Here is a 21,374-nt window from a genome sequence, read left to right on the forward strand (position 1 = left end):
ATGATTATTATTATTATTGTTATTATGTTTATTATTACTATGATTGTTATTATTAATATTTGATTATTATTATTATTTATTTATTATTATTATTTAGGTAGAGGTTTAAATAAGTCTTTTGGGCTTTTGCCTCTTCCTGCATGTTATGGCTTATTTTGGTCAGTTTAAGTACAACATGTTTGTATTCTTGTGCAAATAAACAAAAGAAAACAAAGGAAAAAAATTGCAAACAAAAATAGAAATATATAAAGCATGTATAGAGTTGAAGGTGAAATTACTCGCTCTCCTGTGAATTTTTTATTCTTTTTTTTTTCTTTATTAAAAGGGACTCACAACAGCGCAATGAACCGCTAACTTATCCAGCACATTTTTTATGCAGCAGATGCCCTTCCAGCTGCAACCCATCACTGGGAAACATCCATACACACTCATTCACACTCATACACTACAGACAATTTAGCTCACCCAATTCACCTTTGGACTGTAGGGGAAACTGGAGCAGCCAGAGGAAACCCACTCAAACACAGGGAGAACATGCAAACTCCACATAGAAACACCAACTGACCCAGCCAGGGCTTGAACCAGCGGCCTTCTTGCTGTGAGACGACAGCAAGATCTTTAAAAATGTGTTAAATGTATAAAAACTGAAATTGCTTTCAGTATAAGTTTGACTTCAAAGTGAGCCTGCAATGATCTATATAATCTATATTTGAACGGAGTGACCTCATCATCACACTAATATGCATTTCTGATATTAATAACAGCACATTTCTTCTTTTGCAAGATCATTCATTTGATTAAAAAGTTGCATAACAAAAACTTATTCCAGTAAAAAGCATTCATACTGAAGTCTTTTATATATATTTTAGGTATTTGGACTAGAAACAATACACAAACTGCACTTATGAAACGCATTGTTTTGCGGTGAGCCAATTTCTTTTAGAGTGTACTGTTGCAGTGATGCTCTGTGTGTAGTGAAGTTCAGCGCATTTTAGCAGCCTGAATGAACTGATCCGAGTCTCTTTCTGTCTCTCTTGCAGCTGTTTGTGGATAAAGAGGAGGCTGAGAGGTTGTGGTTGAACAGACTGATCTCTCTACGTCAGGAGAGGCTCATGGGTAGTCCCGTATCCTGACCACAACTGTCAGACGGATGAAGATGCGGATTTCGCGTTTGCTTTTTGTAATTTTGATCTCAATAAAGGTGCGACTGCTCCACCTGCTGGTGTCTATGGGAAGGTGAAGCTTATTGGGCACACTGTAAAGACTATGCGAGATTCTCAAGTGTTTTCTGTTTATTTCCGGTTGTGAAATGCATTATGGGATGTTGATCTCTGCTCTGTCCACTTTTGATGTTGAAAATTCAAGTGACTTTTATTGACATTTTAGTTGTTTGGAATAACAATTTATAAGAAATATTACCTAGAGAAATAAGTCTGTACAATAACAGAAAGTGTGCTGCAGCTTATTACAAGGTTTTGTAGTGTAATATACAACACCAACCCAGAGAATGTCGCTCTGCACACTATTAAACATGTTCATTAAAGTCACGACTTCCAACTTTTCAACGTCAAAAGCCTCACAATGAATTCAAAAACATAAATAAATGGAAAAAACACGAATAACAACCCTGCTGAAAAATCCAGCTTAAACCAGCCTAGGCTGGTTGGCTGGTTTTAGCTGGTCAACCAGGCTGGTTTTAGAGGGGGTTTGACCATTTCCAGCCTGATCTTAGCTGGTCAGACTGGGAGATGACCAGCTAAAACCAGCTTGACCAGCCTGGTTTAAGCTGGGCATAGCTGGTTTTGGCTGAGCTTCCAAGATTGGCTAGGCTGGTCAAGCTGGTTTTAGCTGGTCATCTCCCAGCCTGACTAGCTAAGACCAGCCTGGAAGTGGCCGAAACTGCTATAAAACCAGCCTGGTCGACCAGCTAAAACCAGCCAACCAGCCTAGGCTGGTTTAAGCTGTTTTTTTAGTAGGGAAAATACAGAAGACTGTCCATATAGAGATACTTGTGCAGTGGACTGTGTAAGGATAAAGTTTTTAGAATTTAACTACAATATTTTTATCTATTTGTTCTTCCATTTTTAGCGACAGCCTTCTGAACTGTTAGAAATCTCTGTAAATTGGCAGTGTTTTTTTGTATGTTTTTGTTTTGTTGTCATGTTTTTATTTGATAGTTTCCCCATTACGGGAGCTTGATTTTTCTTCCAATCATTTTAAACCTTGAAAAGTTGTAAAATGGGACTTTTATTAACAATTGTAATAGTTTAAAGTGATATATTGTCTGGGTTGGTGTTGTATAGTCACTATAAAAACTGCCAGCACATTTACTGTTATTTAACAGATATTTAACACCACTAAAAATGTCAATAAAAGTCACTTTGTTAAACTGTAGAGTAGAATTATCAACATCAAAAGTGGACATCCTGCTGAAAAATCCAGCTTAATCCAGCCTAGGCTGGTTTTAGCTGGGCGACCAGGCTGGTTTTAGAGGGGGTTTTGGCCATTTCCAGGTCGGTTTCCAGACATTTCCAGCCTGGTCTTAGCTGCTGGAAAATGACCAGCTAAATCCAGCTAAAACCAGCTTGACCAGCCTGGTTTAAGCTGGTCAAGCTGGTTTTAGCTGGTCATCTCCCAGCCTGACCAGCTAAGACCAGGCTGGAAATGGCTGGAAACCAGCCTGGAAGTGGCCAAAACCCCTCTAAAACCAGCCTGGTCGCCCAGCTAAAACCAGCCAACCAGCCTAGGCTGGTTTAAACTGTTTTTTTTATCAGAAGGGCAGAGCAGAGATCAACATCCCATAATGCAATTCACAACCGGAAATAAATACAAAACGCTTGTAAATCGCCAAATACGGAAACTGTTGAGAGATGTTGTTTACAGTGTAGTCAACATGAACGGCTGATGTTCTTAATGTGTGTTTATTGCTTTTTTCTGTTTTAAAAAATAAACAATCTTCTTGTTATGCTTGTGTAGTGCTTGATAAAACAAACTAATCAGATCGTATCGCAAGATCAATTAGAGCTGCGCGATACTGGAAATGCAGGCGATATTGTTGATTGTAGAATGTAAGATTTCCCTTGAAAAATACAAATGTTGAAAATCGTTTATTTATTTAATGCTATTAGCCATAAACAAGATATTCTTCAGATCTAATTAATTGTAAAACATGTTGACGTGTTGCTATTTTCAGACCAACACAACTTTAATTTTCCAATTTTCTGCCACGTTGTTTAAACAGCACATTCATTTGCTCTGTGTGCGTGTGTGTGTGTGTGTGTGTGTGTGTGTGTGTGTGTGTGTGTGTGTGTGTGTGTGTGTGTGTGTGTGTGTGTTTGTGTTTGTGTTTGTGTGTGTGTATTTGACAGTGTCAAATATTTTTTATTTGAGATTTAATATTTAATTTATTTGCCTACTGTCGGTTAAGTACTTTCAAGAGATCATACACATCAGAGAAACAACCGCAATGACTTTTTAGAGAGTATTTTTTTATTTTAAACAATTTTTTACGAAACTTCTCCACTGATGAAACTTCAGGAGTAGTAGTCAGTGAATGGAATGCCTTAATGAGGAAAATAACAACTGAAATAACAGCTGTCTTATCTGCATTCTACCACTAGAGGCCACTCGTACATTGACCATCTCACTGCAATTGTTTCAGCTTGGCTACTATTATTTTGCTACACAAAACAGTACAGTGTTAACATTACTGATAAAAAACACAGGTTTCAACATATTTTCTACATGTTTGTTTAACTATCTGTCATTCTCTTTTCTCCTCATAATCTTCTTCTTGTCTTAGTGTTTAAAGTATCTCTGTGTTGGTGTACTGAGAAAATACACAAGAAAACTAATCAGTATTGGATGAATATGTATGAAAATACTATAGTAATTAAATATAGTATACTGAAGACTGTAGACTGTAGTCTGTTTTTAACCAAACGAATTGTAATGTGTTGTGGTAGTCCTATAGTTGCTATGTAACACAACACCTATACTTATGTAAACAAACACATAATAGGGTCTATTATTCTACACCACATTTTACTATAGTAAAAATGAAAGCAGCCTACAGTATTTATAATAGTATCAGATGTAATCATAATTCATTAAGAGCAAATAAAATGTTTTACTGAAAAAAAAATTACTACTTTATAGGAAAGTGTTTTGAACCTGGTTCATGTCCCAGCTGGATCAGTAAACGAAATTGGCCACAGTGTATGTGTCTGAATGAGTGTGCGTGGGTGTTTCCCAGTACTGGGTTGCAGCTGGAATCGTTGGTGGTTCATTCCACTGTGGAAACCCCTGGAAAATGAATGAATAAATTAACGTTATACATTTTTTTTACCTACTATAGTGAATAGATCATCTGTTGTAGAGTTTATATAGTATTGGGTAATGTTTATATTATGATTATTGTGTTACCAAAGCAACAGTATAACTATTTAAAGTACTTTACTATAGTATGCTTCACAAACCCAGTAATATTTACTATAAATTACCATAGTTTTTTTTTCATGTTCAGGAACACTATACTTTTTGCTGTAAATTACTATAGTATTTTTTTTTTTACGTGGGCAGTATAAAACACTTCACTATAGTATGGTTCAAAAGCACTATAGTACTTACTGTAAATTACTATAGTATTATTTCACCCACACACTTTACCATAGTAAGGTTCACAAACACAACAGTATTTACCACAGCAAATTAATATGTAGTGTTTATTCATGTGGCCAACATAATTCACTTTACTAAAGTGTGGTTGAAAAACACTAGTACTGAAGAAATAACTATAGTGTGTTCTCATGAGGGCAGTATAATACTCTTTACTACAGTATGGTTGAAATACACTAGTGTTTACTATACATTACTATAGTATTTTTTTCACGTGGGCAGTATAATACACTTTATTATAGTATGGTTCAAAAGCACTATAGTACTTACTGTAAATTACTATAGTATTATTTCACCCATGCACTTTACCATAGTAAGGTTTACAAACACAACAGTATTTACTACAGCAAATTAATAAAATGTAGTATATTTTCATGTGGGCAACATAATTCACTTTACTATAGTAGGGTTAAAGAACACTAGTATTTACTGAAAAAATAACTGTATTTTCTCATGAGGGCAGTATAATACACTTTACTACAGTATTGTTGAAAAACACTAGTATTTACTATACATTACTATAGTATTTTTTATGTGGGCTATATAATTCACTTTACTACAGTATGGTTGAAAAACACGGTAGTATTTACTGTAAATTACTGTAGTATGTTTTAATGTGGGCACTATAACGCACTTGGCTATAGTATTGTTCAAAAACACTCATATTTACTATACATTACTATAGTATTTTTCATGTGGGCCGTATGATACACCTTACTATAGTGTGGTTCACAGATACTGTAGTATTTATTATAAATTACTGTAGTATTTTCTCATGTGAGTAGTATAATTTACTTGTGGTTTAAAAACATTGTTGTGTTTATTGTAAATTATAGTATTGTTTCATGTGTGCAGTGCACACTTTACTGTAGTATGGTTCAGAAACACTAAAATACTTACTGTAAATTACAGTAGTGTGTTCTCATTAGGGCACTATAATACTCTTTACTACAGTATGGTTGAAATACACTAGTGTTTACTATACATTACTGTAGTATTATTTCACGTGGGCAATATAAAACACTTCACTATAGTATGGTTCAAAAGCACTATAGTACTTACTGTAAATTACTATAGTATTATTTCATCCATGCACTTTACCATAGTAAGGTTTACAAACACAACAGTATTTACTAATTAATAAATTTTAGCAAATTAATAAAATGTAGTATATTTTCATGTGGGCAACATAATTCACTTTACTATAGTAGGGTTAAAGAACACTAGTATTTACTGAAAAAATAACTGTATTTTCTCATGAGGGCAGTATAATACACTTTACTACAGTATTGTTGAAAAACACTAGTATTTACTATACATTACTATAGTATTTTTTATGTGGGCTATATAATTCACTTTACTACAGTATGGTTGAAAAACACTGTAGTATTTACTGTAAATTACTGTAGTATGTTTTAATGTGGGCACTATAACGCACTTGGCTATAGTATTGTTCAAAAACACTCATATTTACTATACATTACTATAGTATTTTTCATGTGGGCCGTATAATACACCTTACTATAGTGTGGTTCACTGATACTGTAGTATTTACTATAAATTACTGTAGTATTTTCTCATGTGAGTAGTATAATTTTCTTCTGGTTTAAAAACACTGGAGTGTTTATTGTAAATTATAGTATTGTTTCATGTGTGCAGTGCACACTTTACTGTAGTATGGTTCAGAAACACTAAAATACTTATTGTAAATTACAGTAGTGTGTTCTCATTAGGGCACTATAATACTCTTTACTACAGTATGGTTGAAATACACTAGTGTTTACTATACATTACTGTAGTATTATTTCACGTGGGCAATATAAAACACTTCACTATAGTATGGTTCAAAAGCACTAAAGTATTTACTGTAAATTACTATAGTATTATTTCACCCACACACTTTACCATAGTAAGATTCACAAACACAACAGTATATAGTACAGCAAATTAATATAATGTAGTATTTTTTCATGTGGGCAACATAATTCACTGGTTGAAATACACTAGTATTTACTATACATTACTATAGTATTTTTCATGTGGGCCGTATAATACACCTTACTATAGTGTGGTTCACAGATACTGTAGTATTTACTATAAATTACTGTAGTATTTTCTCATGTGAGTAGTATAATTTACTTGTGGTTTAAAAACACTGGAGTGTTTATTGTAAATTATAGTATTGTTTCATGTGTGCAGTGCACACTTTACTGTAGTATGGTTCAGAAACACTAAAATACTTACTGTAAATTACAGTAGTGTGTTCTCATTAGGGCAGTATAATACTCTTTACTACAGTATGGTTGAAATACACTAGTGTTTACTATACATTACTGTAGTATTATTTCACGTGGGCAATATAAAACACTTCACTATAGTATGGTTCAAAAGCACTAAAGTATTTACTGTAAATTACTATAGTATTATTTCACCCACACACTTTACCATAGTAAGATTCACAAACACAACAGTATATAGTACAGCAAATTAATATAATGTAGTATTTTTTCATGTGGGCAACATAATTCACTTTACTATAGTAGGGTTAAAGAACACTAGTATTTACTGAAAAAATAACTGTATTTTCTCATGAGGGCAGTATAATACACTTTACTACAGTATGGTTGAAATACACTAGTATTTACTATGCATTACTATAGTATTTTTTTCATGTGGGCTATAAAATTCACTTTACTACAGTATGGTTGAAAAACACTGTAGTATTTACTGTAAATTACTGTAGTATGTTTTAATGTGGGCACTATAACGCACTTGGCTATAGTATTGTTCAAAAACACTCATATTTACTATACATTACTATAGTATTTTTCATGTGGGCCGTATAATACACCTTACTATAGTGTGGTTCACAGATACTGTAGTATTTATTATAAATTACTGTAGTATTTTCTCATGTGAGTAGTATAATTTACTTGTGGTTTAAAAACATTGTTGTGTTTATTGTAAATTATAGTATTGTTTCATGTGTGCAGTGCACACTTTACTGTAGTATGGTTCAGAAACACTAAAATACTTACTGTAAATTACAGTAGTGTGTTCTCATTAGGGCACTATAATACTCTTTACTACAGTATGGTTGAAATACACTAGTATTTACATTACATTACTGTAGTAGTATTTTTTAATGTGGGCTATATAATTCACTTTACTAACTGTGCTGTTACCACAGCGACAACTTATCCAGCATATGTTTTATGCAGCGGATGCCTTTCCAGCTGCAACCCATCACTGGGAAACACAATAGTGTTTAGTACAGCAAATTAATATACTGTAGTATTTTTATTTGTGCAGTATAATACACTTTACTATAGTATGGTTCAAAAATTACTATACATTACTATAGTATTTTTGTGTGTAAAATTTTATTCACTTTAGTATAGTATGTTTCAAAAACATAAAACAATTACAGTAAATTACTATAGTATTTTTAATGTGGGCAGTATGATACACTTTACTATAGTATGCTTGAAAAGCACTGTGAATTACTATAGTATTTTTCATGTCTATAGTTGCCTTTACCATAGTATGGTTCACAAACACAACAGTATTTAGTACAGCAAATTAATATACTGTGGTATTTTTTTTATGTGGGCAATAAAACATTTTACTGTATGGTTGAAAAATACTATACTATTTACTGTAAATTACTATAGTATTTTCTCATGTGGGCAATATAATACACTTTACTGTAATATGGTTCAAAAGCACTATAGTTCCTACTGTAAATATCTATAGTATGTTTAATGTGGCCAGTATAATACACTTTACTATGGTTGGGTTCAAAAAATCATGGTATTTACTATACATTACTATTGTCGGCAGTCTAATTCACTTTAGTATAGTATGGTTCAGAAATACCAATATTTACTATACATTACTATAGTATTTTTGTGTGAGAAATATAATTCACTGTAGTAAAGTAAGGTTTGAAAACACATATTTACAGTAAATTACTATAGTGTTTTATTTCATATGGGCAGTACAATTCAGTTATCATAGTACAGTTCATAACAAAATGGTATTTAGTACAGTAAATGAATGTAGTATTATTTTCATATGGGCTGTACAATTCACTTTACCATAGTAAGGTCCACAAACACAATGCATTTACAGTAAAATCACCAAAGTATTTTTCATAAATAAAGAATAAGAACTTGTAGCCCATCTTATGAACTGCCTAATAACTTTATAAAAGTGTCTAAACAAATCTCTAATGAAGTAAAACTATTAAAGACTTTATAAAATGCATGGCTTATAGCTAATGTAGATTCTTCGATTGTGTTGTATTTTAAAATCTGTCAAGGCAGCAGGCAAAGCATGTAAACCAAACCAATGCCAGCAGCTTATTCAAAAAAGCGACGCCATAAGCGCGTGCTTGTTTCACTCAGCGTCATCGAGTTCAGTGTTCAGTCTGTGAAAGAAACCCAGCGGAGTTACTCACAAAACCTGTTTCCAGTAATGCCTGCAGGAATCTTGTAGTCATCCAATGGAACTTTCACTTTCGCTTTTAGAGAGCTTGTCGTCACGTATAGCTTATCTCGGTGAGGGAAGAATCTCAGTGCGCAGGCATTTTATCAGTGTCTGCTGCGTGCGGCTCTTACGGATTTCGGCTCGGACATTGGTTATGCTCGTTATATTTAACGTATTTGGGACCGTTCACAGCTATAAGCCATGAAGTTTATGCTGTGCGTGTTGGTGACGGCCGCAGTCGCACTGCATTGGGTCGAATGTATGGAAAGGACGTATTACATTGGCATTAGGGAGGAAGACTGGAATTACGCACCCAGCCGGCGAAACCTCATCAACAACCGGACCATTGACTCCGACGAGTAAGTTGTTGATTTACTTACAGGACAAAAAAAAAATGACACACCCAGTCTACTGACTGACTGTAAAACAATGGTAATTGAAAATAATTTCAGTTTTAACATTTTAAGAATTTAATACGACTGATATGCTACTGATAATACACATAAACTATTTTGTTCGTGAATAAAGGGGTGTAAAATCCAGCATAAACACATAAACACGAAGTGTACACATGAATAATAGCTAACAATATGGCTATTATGCTACTAATAATACCCATAAGCTTTTTATTTGTGAATTAAAGTGTTTATATGGGTGTAAAAGCATTTATATAAACACATTAGCATGTGATTATGAAGTGTACACATTAATAATGGCTAACAATGCACCTGTTATGCTAATACGACTGTTATGCTACTAGTAATACACATAAACACTTTTATTTGCGAGTAAAAAGTGATTATATTGAAGTAAAATCGTTTATATGAACAGTAGCATGTGATTATGAAATGTAGACATTAATAATAGCTAACAATATGACTGTTTTGAAACGTACACAGTAAAAATTGCTAGCAATATGACTGTTATGCTGCTAATAATACACATAAACAGTTTTATTTGTGAATAAAAAGTGATTATATGGAAGTAAAATCGTTTATATAGACACTAGCATGTGATTATAAAATGTAGACATTATTAATTGCTAGCAATATGACTGTTATGAAACGTACACAGTAATAATTGCTAGCAATATGACTGTTATGAAACGCAAACAGTAATATTTGCTAGCAATATGACTGTTATGCTGCTAATAATACACATAAACAGTTTTATTTGTGAATAAAAAGTGATTATATAGGTGTAAAATCATACATAAACACTTCAGCATGTGATTATGAAATGAACACATTAATAATAGCTAACAATACTAATGTTATGCTACTAATAATACCCATAAACTATTTCATTTGTGAATAAAAATGCTTATATGTGCGTAAATCATTTTTATAAATACACATGAATAATTATAGCTGACAGTAAACTTGACTTGGTAAATTAGGGTATTTCCCTTTAGTTTCAACAGCAACTTCTCTTTTTATTTATTTTAAACAGACATGCCTCCGTTTTCCTGTCTAACGGTCCTACCAGAATAGGGAGTGTCTACAAAAAGGCTGTGTACAGACAGTATACAGATGCTTCCTATAACACAGAGATATCAAAGCCTGACTGGCTTGGCTTTCTTGGACCGATTCTACGTGCTGAAGTGGATGATGTCATGGTGGTGCACATGAAGAACTTTGCGAGCAGGCCTTATTCTCTCCATCCACACGGAGTGTTTTATAAGAAGGATTCAGAAGGTTTTATACACGTTTTCATACCTCTATCTTTTCTTTTCTCACTTAAAGGTATAGTTCACCCAAAACGAAACATTTCCTGTTAAATATGTCAAAGATGTAGGTGACCAGTTTTTCTTCAGTAGAACTTTTCAGCTGAATCCGATTGGTGATTGATATAATGGCAGTGAATGGTTACAGATTTATCACATACAAAGAGTTCCAAATCAATAGCCATGGCTCACGATGACACACTGAGGTCTTGTGAAGCGAATCAGTTAGTCCGTGGGGTTTTAAAAAGTCTTTAAAAAATACATTTGAGGCCTTAAAATGTCTTAAATTCACTGAAATTTAGTTTTTTTGGTCTTAAATAATTGTAAACAGGTCTCAATTTTGGGTAAAGCTACCCAATCAGGCCAACACACATCCAATCACCGACATTCATTCACTCATTTATTCATACATTTTCCTTCCCTTGTTTATCAGGGGTCGCCACAGGGAATGAACCGCCAACTATTCCAGCATATGTTTTATGCAGCGGATGCCTTTGCAGCTGCAACCCAGTACTGGGAAACACCCATACACTCACATTCACACATACACTATGGCAAATTTCATTCATTTTTTTTTTCCGGCTTAGTCCCTTTATTAATCTGGGGTTGCCACAGTAGAATGAACCGCCAACTATTCCAGCATTTGTTTACACAGGGGATGCCCTTCCAGCTGCAACCCATCACTGGAAACACCATACACTCTTATTCTCATACACTATGGACAATTTAGCTTACCCAATTCACTTATAGTGCATGTGTTTGGAGCATGAGAACATGCAAACTCCACACAGAAACGCCAACTGGCCCAGCAGGAACTTGACTTTCTTGCTGTGAGGCAACAGTGCTAACCACTGAGCCACCATGCTAACCCAATCACCATCAATCCACCTCTGTAGAACTTTTAACAAAACTCTTTTCATACCTCTATTTACAAATAGGATTTAATTATTGTCATAACAATAATATCTGTCTAAAAGTTCTCTGTGTATTTATAGTCTGTATATGGTGAGGACACTGCCATGGACAGACTGATGTGCACACATTTAGTTTATTATAGTTTTAAAGAGTTTTTTTAAAGATAAGTCTTGTTAAAAAATGTGCATGCAACTAGGGTTTGCTAGTTTTGACAATTTATTTAAAAATATGTGTCTAAGAAATAACTAATTATGATATAATAATTATATATTTAAGCTGAGTCCGAATTACAAGGGGGTTTGGGGGTTGACCCCCCTAATTGATGCTTGATCCCCCCTGAAGGATGTCAAAACAACATGTATGGGGGGGTCAGCCCTCTGAATAGTGGGAAATAGTTTGCTCTGATCTGTGTCTTAAATACTAATATTATTAATTAAAATAATAGATCATATAAATATACAATTGATCACTCCATAACGGATTATACCATTGTGAATCCATAATTGCTTCAATCAGTCCACGCCCATAGACATGGTAAGCGTTTACATGACACTTTTCCTATAAAACAGGTGTTTGTTTCTATATATAGCCTATAAGTAAACTTAGATACACGTTTGTATAGTTTGACCTACAGTAACCTCTGAAATAGCTAATCTGTTGGTCAGAATACACAAAAATATCCCACAAAACACTTAAATATGTTGTATTAATAAAATAGATGTCATTTAAATAAGTGCAAACATTTGAGTGAAGGATGTATTACACAAAATAACAATCAAAAAAGTTGACCCCTCTGTTCGTCAATGTATAATTCACACCCTGTTTTTAAGTCATAATCATCTTAAAAATTCTTAAAAAGTCATATATTTAACTTTGTGAAACTTGCAGAAACCTCATACGAAGTTTGCATACACTCTAAAAAAAGGAACATACCCATTTATTAAGAAATGTCTGATGGTAAATCATACTAAACGTTTACTATTTTAGGTCCGTTAGGATTAACTAAATCATTTACATTTGCTGAATGCCAGAATAATGAAAGAATTTTTTTTTGAGAATTTTTTTATTAATTTCTAGACAGTCAAAAGTTTACACACATTTCCTTGGTATTTCCTTGGTATTATTTTAGCTTTTGATCAAATGTTTTGTGTCTCCTTCCACAAGCTTCTTACAATAGTTTGCAGGAATTTTGGCCCATTCCTCCTGACAGAATTGGTGTAACTGAGTCAGATTTGTAGGCTGTCTTGCTCGCACAAGCTTTTTCAACTCTGCCCACAAATTTTCTATAGGATTGAGGTCAGGGCTTTGTGATGGCCACTCCAAAAAATTCACTTGGTCGTCCTTAAAGCACATTTGAACTAATTTGGCAGTATGCTTAGGGTCATGGTCTGTTCGGAAGACCCATTTGTGGTCAAGTTTTAATTTCCTGGCTGATGTCCTGAGATGTTGCTTCAGTATTTCTCCATAATGTTCTTTCTTCATGATGCCATCTATGCTGTGAAGTGGACCAGTCCCTCCTGCAGCAAAACAGCCCCACAACATGATGCTGCCGCCCCCATACTTCACAATTGGGATGGTGTTCCTAGGCTTGTCAGCTTTCCCCTTTGTCCTCCAAATGTAACACTGGTTATTATGGCCAAACAGTTCAATCTTAGCTCCATCAGAGCACAGGACATGTCTCCAAAAATTTGTCTTTTTCTCAGTGTAATTTAACAAACTGTAATCTGGCTTTGTTGTTGATTCTGGCTTGTTGATTTTCCCATGTTGTCACATAAGGAAGCAGTGTGTTTGAGCTTTTCCTTCAATACTATTCTACAGTTGTGCCTCCAATTAACTCAAATGTTGTCAATTAGCCAATCAGAAACTTCCAAAACCATCATCTGAGCTTTTTCAGAGGCAGAATAATGTATGTAAACTTGACTTTAAAGAAAAGTTATAACAATTTCTCTATACATCATCAAAGCAACAGGACTACAATCGGGTTACATTCACACATGCACAGAGAACTGTTTAAGCAGGCTGTGGATTAAAGCTAATTATATTGTAAATAATGTTCAGTTTCTTACATCGAGCAATCATTTCACTTTACAAGACCTTAATGTGTCAATACGAGCCATGACAATAGATTTGGACTTATTTGTATGTGATTATTTTTAATCTAATAAACCATTGCCATCAATCACTAATCAGATTCAACTCAAAAACTACTTTAATGTTCTACTGAAAAAAAAAGGTCACCTACATCTTGGACGACCTGTGAGATAATTAGCAGGGCTTTTTTATTTTTGGCTGAACTATGCCTTGAACGTGCTGTCTACGTTTATCTTGGAATTATGACATCAATTTAGAGCGCCCTGACATACATCCCATAAAGCAGTAACAGCACAATCAACAAAAGAAAAGGTGTCAAAATGCACGTTGTGAGACAGAAGTTCAAAGTGCAACACGCAGAAATGATATGAGACAGCATAAATCTGCTTCCTGAATTAACTACTGTAATAGCTCATGTATTACATTACAGTGCTCAGCAGACATGAGTTCACATTTACATTTAGTCATTTAGCAGACGCTTTTATCCAAAGCGACTTAAGAGCAACAGTGAATAAGTGCTGTAGGCAAGTTTCAGGTGTGTAAAGAGTGTAAGAAGAAAAACATTAGATATTTTTTTATTGTAGTTAGTGGAGGAGTCAGAGAGGGAGTTGCATATTAGTAAGGAAAGTGGAGACTTTCATATTAGTTGCATATTAGTAAGAAAAGAGTTAGTTGCATATTAGAGTTGCATAGAAAGAGTTCACCCCTCACACATCTCTCATTTAAATGAATATTTTCTATAGGAAGTTTTATAATATTTTATTTGTGCATCTACATTAGATTAGTCAGTACTGAAGCCAAATCTGGAGCTCAATGAACAAAATAACTCATGACAACGGTTCAAAATTTAAGGTAAAATATTTATAAAAATGTTGTTGAAATTTTGTATTTTCCATCAATATTTAAGTGCATTATCTCTCTATTTCTAAAGATGTTCTGTGACCAAAATACATACAGTTGAAGTCAGAATTATTAGCCCCCTTCGGAAATTTTTCTTTTTTTTTTAAATATTTTCCAATTGATGTTTTACAGAGCTAGGAAATTTTCACAGCATGTCTGATAATATTTTGTCTTCTGGAAAAAGTCTTATTTGTTTTATTTTGGCTAGAATAAAAGCAGTTATAAATTTTTTAAACACCATTATAGGGACAAAATTATTAGCCCCTTTAAGCTATATTTTTTTTCTCGATAGTCTACAGAACAAACCACTGTTGTACAATAACTTGCCTAATACCCTAACCTGCCTAGTTAACCTAATTAACCTAGTGAAGCCTTTAAATGTCACTTTAAGCTGTATAGAAGTGTCTTGAAAAATATCTAGTCAAATATTATTTACTGTCATCATGACAAAGAGAAAATAAAACAGTTATTAGAGATGAGTTATTAAAACTATTATGATTAGAAATGTGTTGAAAAAATCTGCTTTCCGTTAAACAGAAATTTGGGAAAAATAAACAAGCGGTCTAATAATTCAGGGGGGCGAATAATTCTGACTTCAACTGTATATCCATGTATATGATGAATCTGTTTTGTTTAGATTCACCAAAATATGTACATTCACTGAGAAATGGATGCAAATTTTCAATATGAGATGTAAGCTGAGCACTGTAAGTTACTTATTATTTCTTGATGAAGACTGTGCCGGCCAGGTTTCTGAATGGTGAATAGGAGTTATTGTGTAAACATATTCATGTAGTCAGGGTTGTGATGCTAGCACTGTATATGTCTGCATGGCCTGCTTTGTGTGTCCATAAAACATTAGGTGGTATATATATATATATATATATATATATATATATATATATATATATATATATATATATATGTATATATATATGTATATATATATATATATATATATATATATATATATATATATATATATATATATATATATATATATATATATATATATATATATATATATATATATATATATATATATATATATATATATATATATATTTTTTTTTTTTTTTTTTTTTTTTTTTTTTAACTTTCTTTATTGTCCACAAGTGGAAATTTATCTTTGGCTTCACCACACAACCACATCAGCGTTTACATTACACACATCACAGAAAAAACATTCAACACGAATACATTCAACGTCGTCACATATATCACATTAAAAAAATATACAGTGGTGAGTACTGGTTGTATAATCTTGTTCAGATAAAAGTGCCATCACATGCCTCAAAATGTAGTGCAAGTCGAGTAGAAGTATCTGTGGTAAAATTACTCAAAGGAAGACCTTTTAAAAGCACTCAAGAGTAGTGAGTATTACGAAGCGTGCAAGGTTTACATGCAATACGTGAACAAACGCTCCTGAGCCCGATTCAGAGCACTCACACTCCTCAAACAAAGTGGGAAACGTGCCTGGGCACGGTTTGGATAGCATATTGTGAGTGCGAGTTGAAGAAAAGCTGGTGCCTTAGCTCTAGGTGTTGGAAATAAACAATAGGAGTTTGCATAGAGTGGAATGCTAGATCTGAGGTCAAAGGTCATGCCCTGTGGGGAACTAAGGGGTCATTTGAATAGATAAGGGCAAACCTTCTGCAATGGGTCAAGGATTTAGAAAGTTAGTTCAGGCCCTGTGGGGAACAAAGCAATTGTTTGAATTGAAGACCCCAGAATAGGACACACCCTAGCATGCAGTGTTCAGAATTACAGCAATTACTGCGGGAAAGAGACCATTGTACCAGTCACAGTCAGAAACAATCAAACATGATGACTAAAATTCACTCACACTGACACAATATTTACATTTTAGGGATAAGAGAGAAATACACTTTCCCACATTTTGTCTTTGTGGAGTGTGAGGACAAATGTCTGTATGTTAAAGGCAGGCCCGGATTGGCTAATGGGCCAGTCCGTTTTTTGTCCGCGAGGGCCGGTGTCCCTAGCTCCAGAATTTGTTGCTCTCAGCAGTCACACTTTTTAAAAATAATTAATTTTTTTACTTGACCAAAGCCTTCTAATTCATTATTTTACCGCAGCTCTGCTCTTTTTATCTATTTTAAAGTGGTTAGCACGTTAGGTTATGACGCCGCTATCACGGGTTCGGTCCTCGCCTGAGTAAAATTGTTTTTTTTTTTCATTTTTATTGTTAGGACATATAATACTGTAAGGGTTATTGAACATTTGAAGTTCTAAAACAGCTGTTTTCTCAAAAAAAGACGTGATAGTGTAATTAGAAACTGAATTGGAAATGACCTTATTTTAATATAGTCAGTGGTGAACTGAGGTGGGCCTGAAACTCCAGGGCTGAAAAAGAGTTCCACTCCGGCCCTGGTTAAAGGGATAGTTCACTCAAAAATGAACATTTTTACTCTCTCGTTACTTGTTTTAGACCTTTTTGTGCTTCTTCTATCAAACACAAAAGACAATATTTCAAAAGTTGGAAACCTGTAACCATTGACTTATAGTATTTGTTTTTCCTACATGGAAGTCAATGGTTAGATGTTTTCTGCATCCTTTAAAACATTGTTTTGTGTTCAAGTGAAAAGGCAAACTCGTAAATGTTTGGAAGCTCTTAAAGGGTGAGATAATAGTGAGAAAATGTACATTTTTGGATGAACTGTCCCTTAAATGCACAGCATTCACTCCAAATTGTCTGATGTTTCTTTTCTACCTCACAACTTTCACTGATGTCTCCACATTATTATCAAATCTTTCTCAGAACTTTTTTTTTTTTCTTCTCTTTATAACCCTTATACATGGTTCATACGGTCCTGAAAACCTAGAAAAGTCATGAAATGTTGGCATTTTCCAGGCCTGGAAAAGTTTTGGAAAAACAAATAAGCCCAAAATTTTTTGAAAAGTCATGGAAATTCGTTTAACGTATTTAAATATGTTTGAGGTGATAATTTTGGGCAAAATTGAAACACAATCGTGGGGTTCATCTCTTCATGTGACGTTCTCTGTGTGGGGTAAACAAAGCAACTCACCTTCATCATAATTCAAGCTACACTTTTGAGTTTGATGTCCAGAAACAATCTATGTTTACTGGTGTTAGATACTGTGGGTGCTAAAAGCTCATTTGTGGCCAAGCAACAAAGGTGCCAAAGGCCCCTATTGTAACCATAGGATTTTTCTTCTTCTTCCTGAACTGGAGTCAGCCATATGAGCGATAGAAAAATAAAGAAATTTGGCACTACTGTAATGGTGTTCAAAAGAAGTCAATTGACCAAATCTGAAGTCTTTAAAACTAGCTCTATCGCACCAGCAGACCAAAAATTCAACATTTAAACTTGATATAACATTGGTATAACCTTTAAGCCATTTGAGCTAGAAAAATAAAACTTAGTACAAAAGATTTCACTGAGCATACTGGTTTAAACCAATACCAGACATTAAAACAATGTTCATAAATTCTATAGATTCTTTGGGTCATGACAAATCTGGTGATATCACAATCTCCAGGGTGGTGCAGAGATATATACTGATATCTCTGTATTTCAGGAGCACTGTATCCAGATGGCACCTCCGGTCGTGATAAGAAAGATGATGCGGTGGCTCCAGGTGAGAGCTACACATACACCTGGGAGGTAAAACCAGAGTACGCTCCTACTGAAGCAGATGCCAGCTGTCTCACCTGGGTTTACCATTCACATGGAGACGCACCTAAAGACATCGCATCAGGCCTTATAGGAGCTTTACTCACCTGCAAGAAAGGTACAGTACACACACATACACACACACACACACACACATAAAAACCTATTTGAGTTTTCAAATGATTCATTTCTGCAGGTAGACTGATACTAGTTAATGTATACTAGTTTCGCAGCATAAGTTGTTGTAGACTATTTGTCAAACTCTAATGAGAGCTCCTGGGCCCGGTTTTTCAAAAGGTTTAATCCGGATAAAAATGATCCAGATTTAGTAATCCTGTTTTTGCGATCCGTGATCATGTAATCCAGCTTACTTTTTGAGCCAGTTTTTCAAAGCAACATTGGATTGGATCAATCTGATCCGGATAGGAACTTTTCAGAATCACTAAATCTGGATAACCAGTGCTCAAACAGCATAGGACATCACAATGTAGAACTATAGATATGTAAAGAGCGACAAGTAGAATAGCCAGCGTGGGGTCAATATAACTTTATTTTTATTTGAAATGAAAACTAAGAAAATTTAATAATTATTCAAATAATAATAAAAATAAATAATAATAAAAACAAGAAAAACCCCACCCCATCCTCTTTTTAAGCAGACCACTCATCTGAGACCTACAACACTGTACATTAGGGATATTTATAATAAGTTTCAAATATAGATGTAAATAAAAAAAGACTTAATGTCAAAAACTCCACAATAATTTCAGACTTCCTCAACTGATGTGGAGAGAGAAGCTTGTCCGAGCGTAGCCTTTAGGAGGTGGATCTCAAGTTATTGGCCTTGGTTTGCTGCAGTTTGGTCAGAGTCAATTGTTCCTCTGCCAGGCGAAGCTGTGCTTCTGCCCTTTCAGTCTCTTTTTGCAATTGTTGAAAGTGATTTCAAAAATCATAGATTGCCATTCTTTGCATTTTTTTTGTTATTCTGTTATCATTGCATGCATCACTAATAAATATTCTAAAAAGAAAAATATTTTCCATTGTGATGAATATATATATCATTTAGTGACAGAATAAAATGTATTGTTTTTGGTCAGTTTTGACAGCTGTGTGTGGGATTATTTTATGAGGCCAAACTCTTTCTACTTTGCTGTAGGCCTATACTGAAAGGCTGAATACATTAAAGCCTATACTCACTATAGCCTGACAGATGAACAAATAAAATGAAAACCTTATGAATAAATAGTATATCTCGTATTTTTAATTTAAACCAGGTTTTTTGGATCCAAGTGATCCAGATCCTACAAAAAAAAGTCTGAAAAACCCAAACTAAAGGTTTGATCCGGATCAAAACCAAGATTGGATTACGTGATCTGATCCGATTACGTAATCCGTTTTTTCTTTTGAAAAACCCATTTTCAAGATTTAATCCAATCCCTTATCCAAAATCCTAGTGGATTACTTTTGAAAAACCGGGCCCTGGTCTACATTTACATGTAGTCATTTGGTCCAAAGCGGCTTACAATTGATGAGGCATTCAAAGATTCAACAAAAAGGGGCAATACACACAACAAGTGCTGATTATACAGAGGAACTTTAGTGCTCAGAGAATTAAGTGCTAAAGTAAGGAGGAGGGGGTGGGTTTTCTGTTTATGGAGTAGGACCAGGGTTCGAGCCTGGCAAAGGACTGATCCACAGCTAGGTTGAATAAAACCCCAAAAAAATCACATGAGGTCACGGTTGAAACACATGGCATTTCTCTTCTAGTAGTGCTTTTGAAAACACGATGGGTTGTGTTTAGGGTAGGGGGCGTGTTGGTCAGTCCATATCAAACTGGTATATTATATGCACAATGACAAGCCGACTTCTTTAACACACAAGAGAGAGAAAGACGTTAACATTCGCAGACATATACAGCGGCCTCTGGTGGATTTACAAGAAAATGGCATGGATGAGAAAACTTTCATTCGACCGTTTTCTTTTGGGCTTATTCCCTTTATTAATCTAGGGTCACCACAGCAGAATGAACCACCAGTTTATCCAGCATATGTGTTACGCAGCGGATGCCCTTCTAGCTGCAAAACATCACTGGGAAACACCCGCACACACTTAATCACACACACACACACTACGGCCAATTTAGCTCATTCAATTCCCCTATAGCTAAGGGTGTCACGATCCTCCAAATCCTCGATTCGATTAAATTTTCGATTCTAAAGGCACGATTCGATTTTCAATTATGAATAATTAATTAATTAATGACCAATTAATTATTTGTAGCCTACCGTTTAAACTACCTGACCTGCATGGTCTTTGTTTTACCCATAAACAAATCATATAGTAAATGAATAAAGGCAAGATACACACATAATTACCACCTGTCAATCACTTTTTCTGCGGGACTCGTGAATAGGCAGTGATCTGTGTCGTTATAATGGCGTCAGTAAAAAAGACGCACAACCAACAGGAACCAGCCAACAGTATCTGAGCTGTTCGCTAAAATGACGAAGTACAAGTGAGTGAAAGATTGAAGCAGTCCTCTGACTGCCTGGACCTGCTGTCTCGAGCGCATGGCTGTGTGTGTGTGGTCACGTGATGTGCATTTTCAGAGGTAGAGAGGAAGGAGGGCTGCTCAGAAATGCTACACGCCACTGTGGATGTCAAATCGTTGTCGTTCAAAAATGCCATTTAAAAACAAAGACAGTGTAAACATGTGTACTTTTCGCGAGCGGATTTGCAACGGGGGCTGGCGGAGGATCGTGATGCCGGTGTTGTCTATCGGACGAACCGTACGTAATACGTACATAGCAGAGCTTGCAAAACTGTGTTTTTTTGTCGACAACACGAACGTTGTCAATATAACTCACTGGAAATCCAAAATGCTTACACACCGGCGACTTCATTGAAAGAGGAGAGGG

At 34.7% G+C, this 21,374-nt stretch overlaps 2 protein-coding genes and 1 long non-coding RNA gene across 37 annotated transcripts in view; 2 read left to right on the forward strand and 1 right to left on the reverse strand.

Annotated features, from left to right (window-relative positions):
* The window catches only part of rsrc1 (arginine/serine-rich coiled-coil 1), a 226,060-nt gene extending 223,095 nt beyond the window's left edge, over nucleotides 1–2,965 (forward strand). For 6 of the 30 annotated variants that reach the window (XM_087282652.1, XM_087282653.1, NM_212947.4 and 3 more), the window contains 1 exon segment: nucleotides 1,041–2,965. In XM_087282652.1, the coding sequence (XP_087138778.1) occupies nucleotides 1,041–1,133 (93 nt within the window). In that variant the 3' untranslated portion in view covers nucleotides 1,134–2,965. 30 annotated transcript variants of the gene reach the window in all.
* Nucleotides 2,966–3,309: 344 nt separating this feature from the next.
* On the reverse strand, nucleotides 3,310–9,553 carry LOC147833552 (uncharacterized). 2 transcript variants are annotated; one of them, XR_015509025.1, is made up of 3 exons: nucleotides 7,577–9,553; nucleotides 5,979–6,781; nucleotides 3,310–5,233 (listed from the first exon to the last, which is right to left on the reverse strand). It is a non-coding gene; the product is annotated as an uncharacterized LOC147833552 (long non-coding RNA). The 2 variants fall into 2 exon arrangements; XR_015509026.1 differs by having other exon boundaries at nucleotides 4,760–5,233; nucleotides 5,979–6,690; nucleotides 7,486–9,553.
* The window catches only part of hephl1a (hephaestin-like 1a), a 51,311-nt gene continuing 39,192 nt past the window's right edge, over nucleotides 9,256–21,374 (forward strand). For 4 of the 5 annotated variants that reach the window (XR_015508678.1, XR_015508679.1, XR_015508680.1 and 1 more), the window contains exons 1-3: nucleotides 9,256–9,527; nucleotides 10,621–10,865; nucleotides 18,362–18,574. Coding sequence is in view for 2 of the 5 variants with exons in the window: in XM_087283136.1 (XP_087139262.1) it covers nucleotides 9,370–9,527; nucleotides 10,621–10,865; nucleotides 18,362–18,574 (616 nt within the window). In the remaining 3 variants the exon portion in view is untranslated. The remainder of the gene's footprint in view (nucleotides 9,528–10,620; nucleotides 10,866–18,361; nucleotides 18,575–21,374) is intronic. The other variant, NM_001328065.1, reaches the window with a different exon arrangement.

Source organism: Danio rerio, chromosome 15 (assembly GCF_052040795.2).
Source record: "Danio rerio strain M-AB ecotype USA chromosome 15, GRCz13ab, whole genome shotgun sequence".
NCBI classification, from domain to species: domain Eukaryota; kingdom Metazoa; phylum Chordata; class Actinopteri; order Cypriniformes; family Danionidae; genus Danio; species Danio rerio.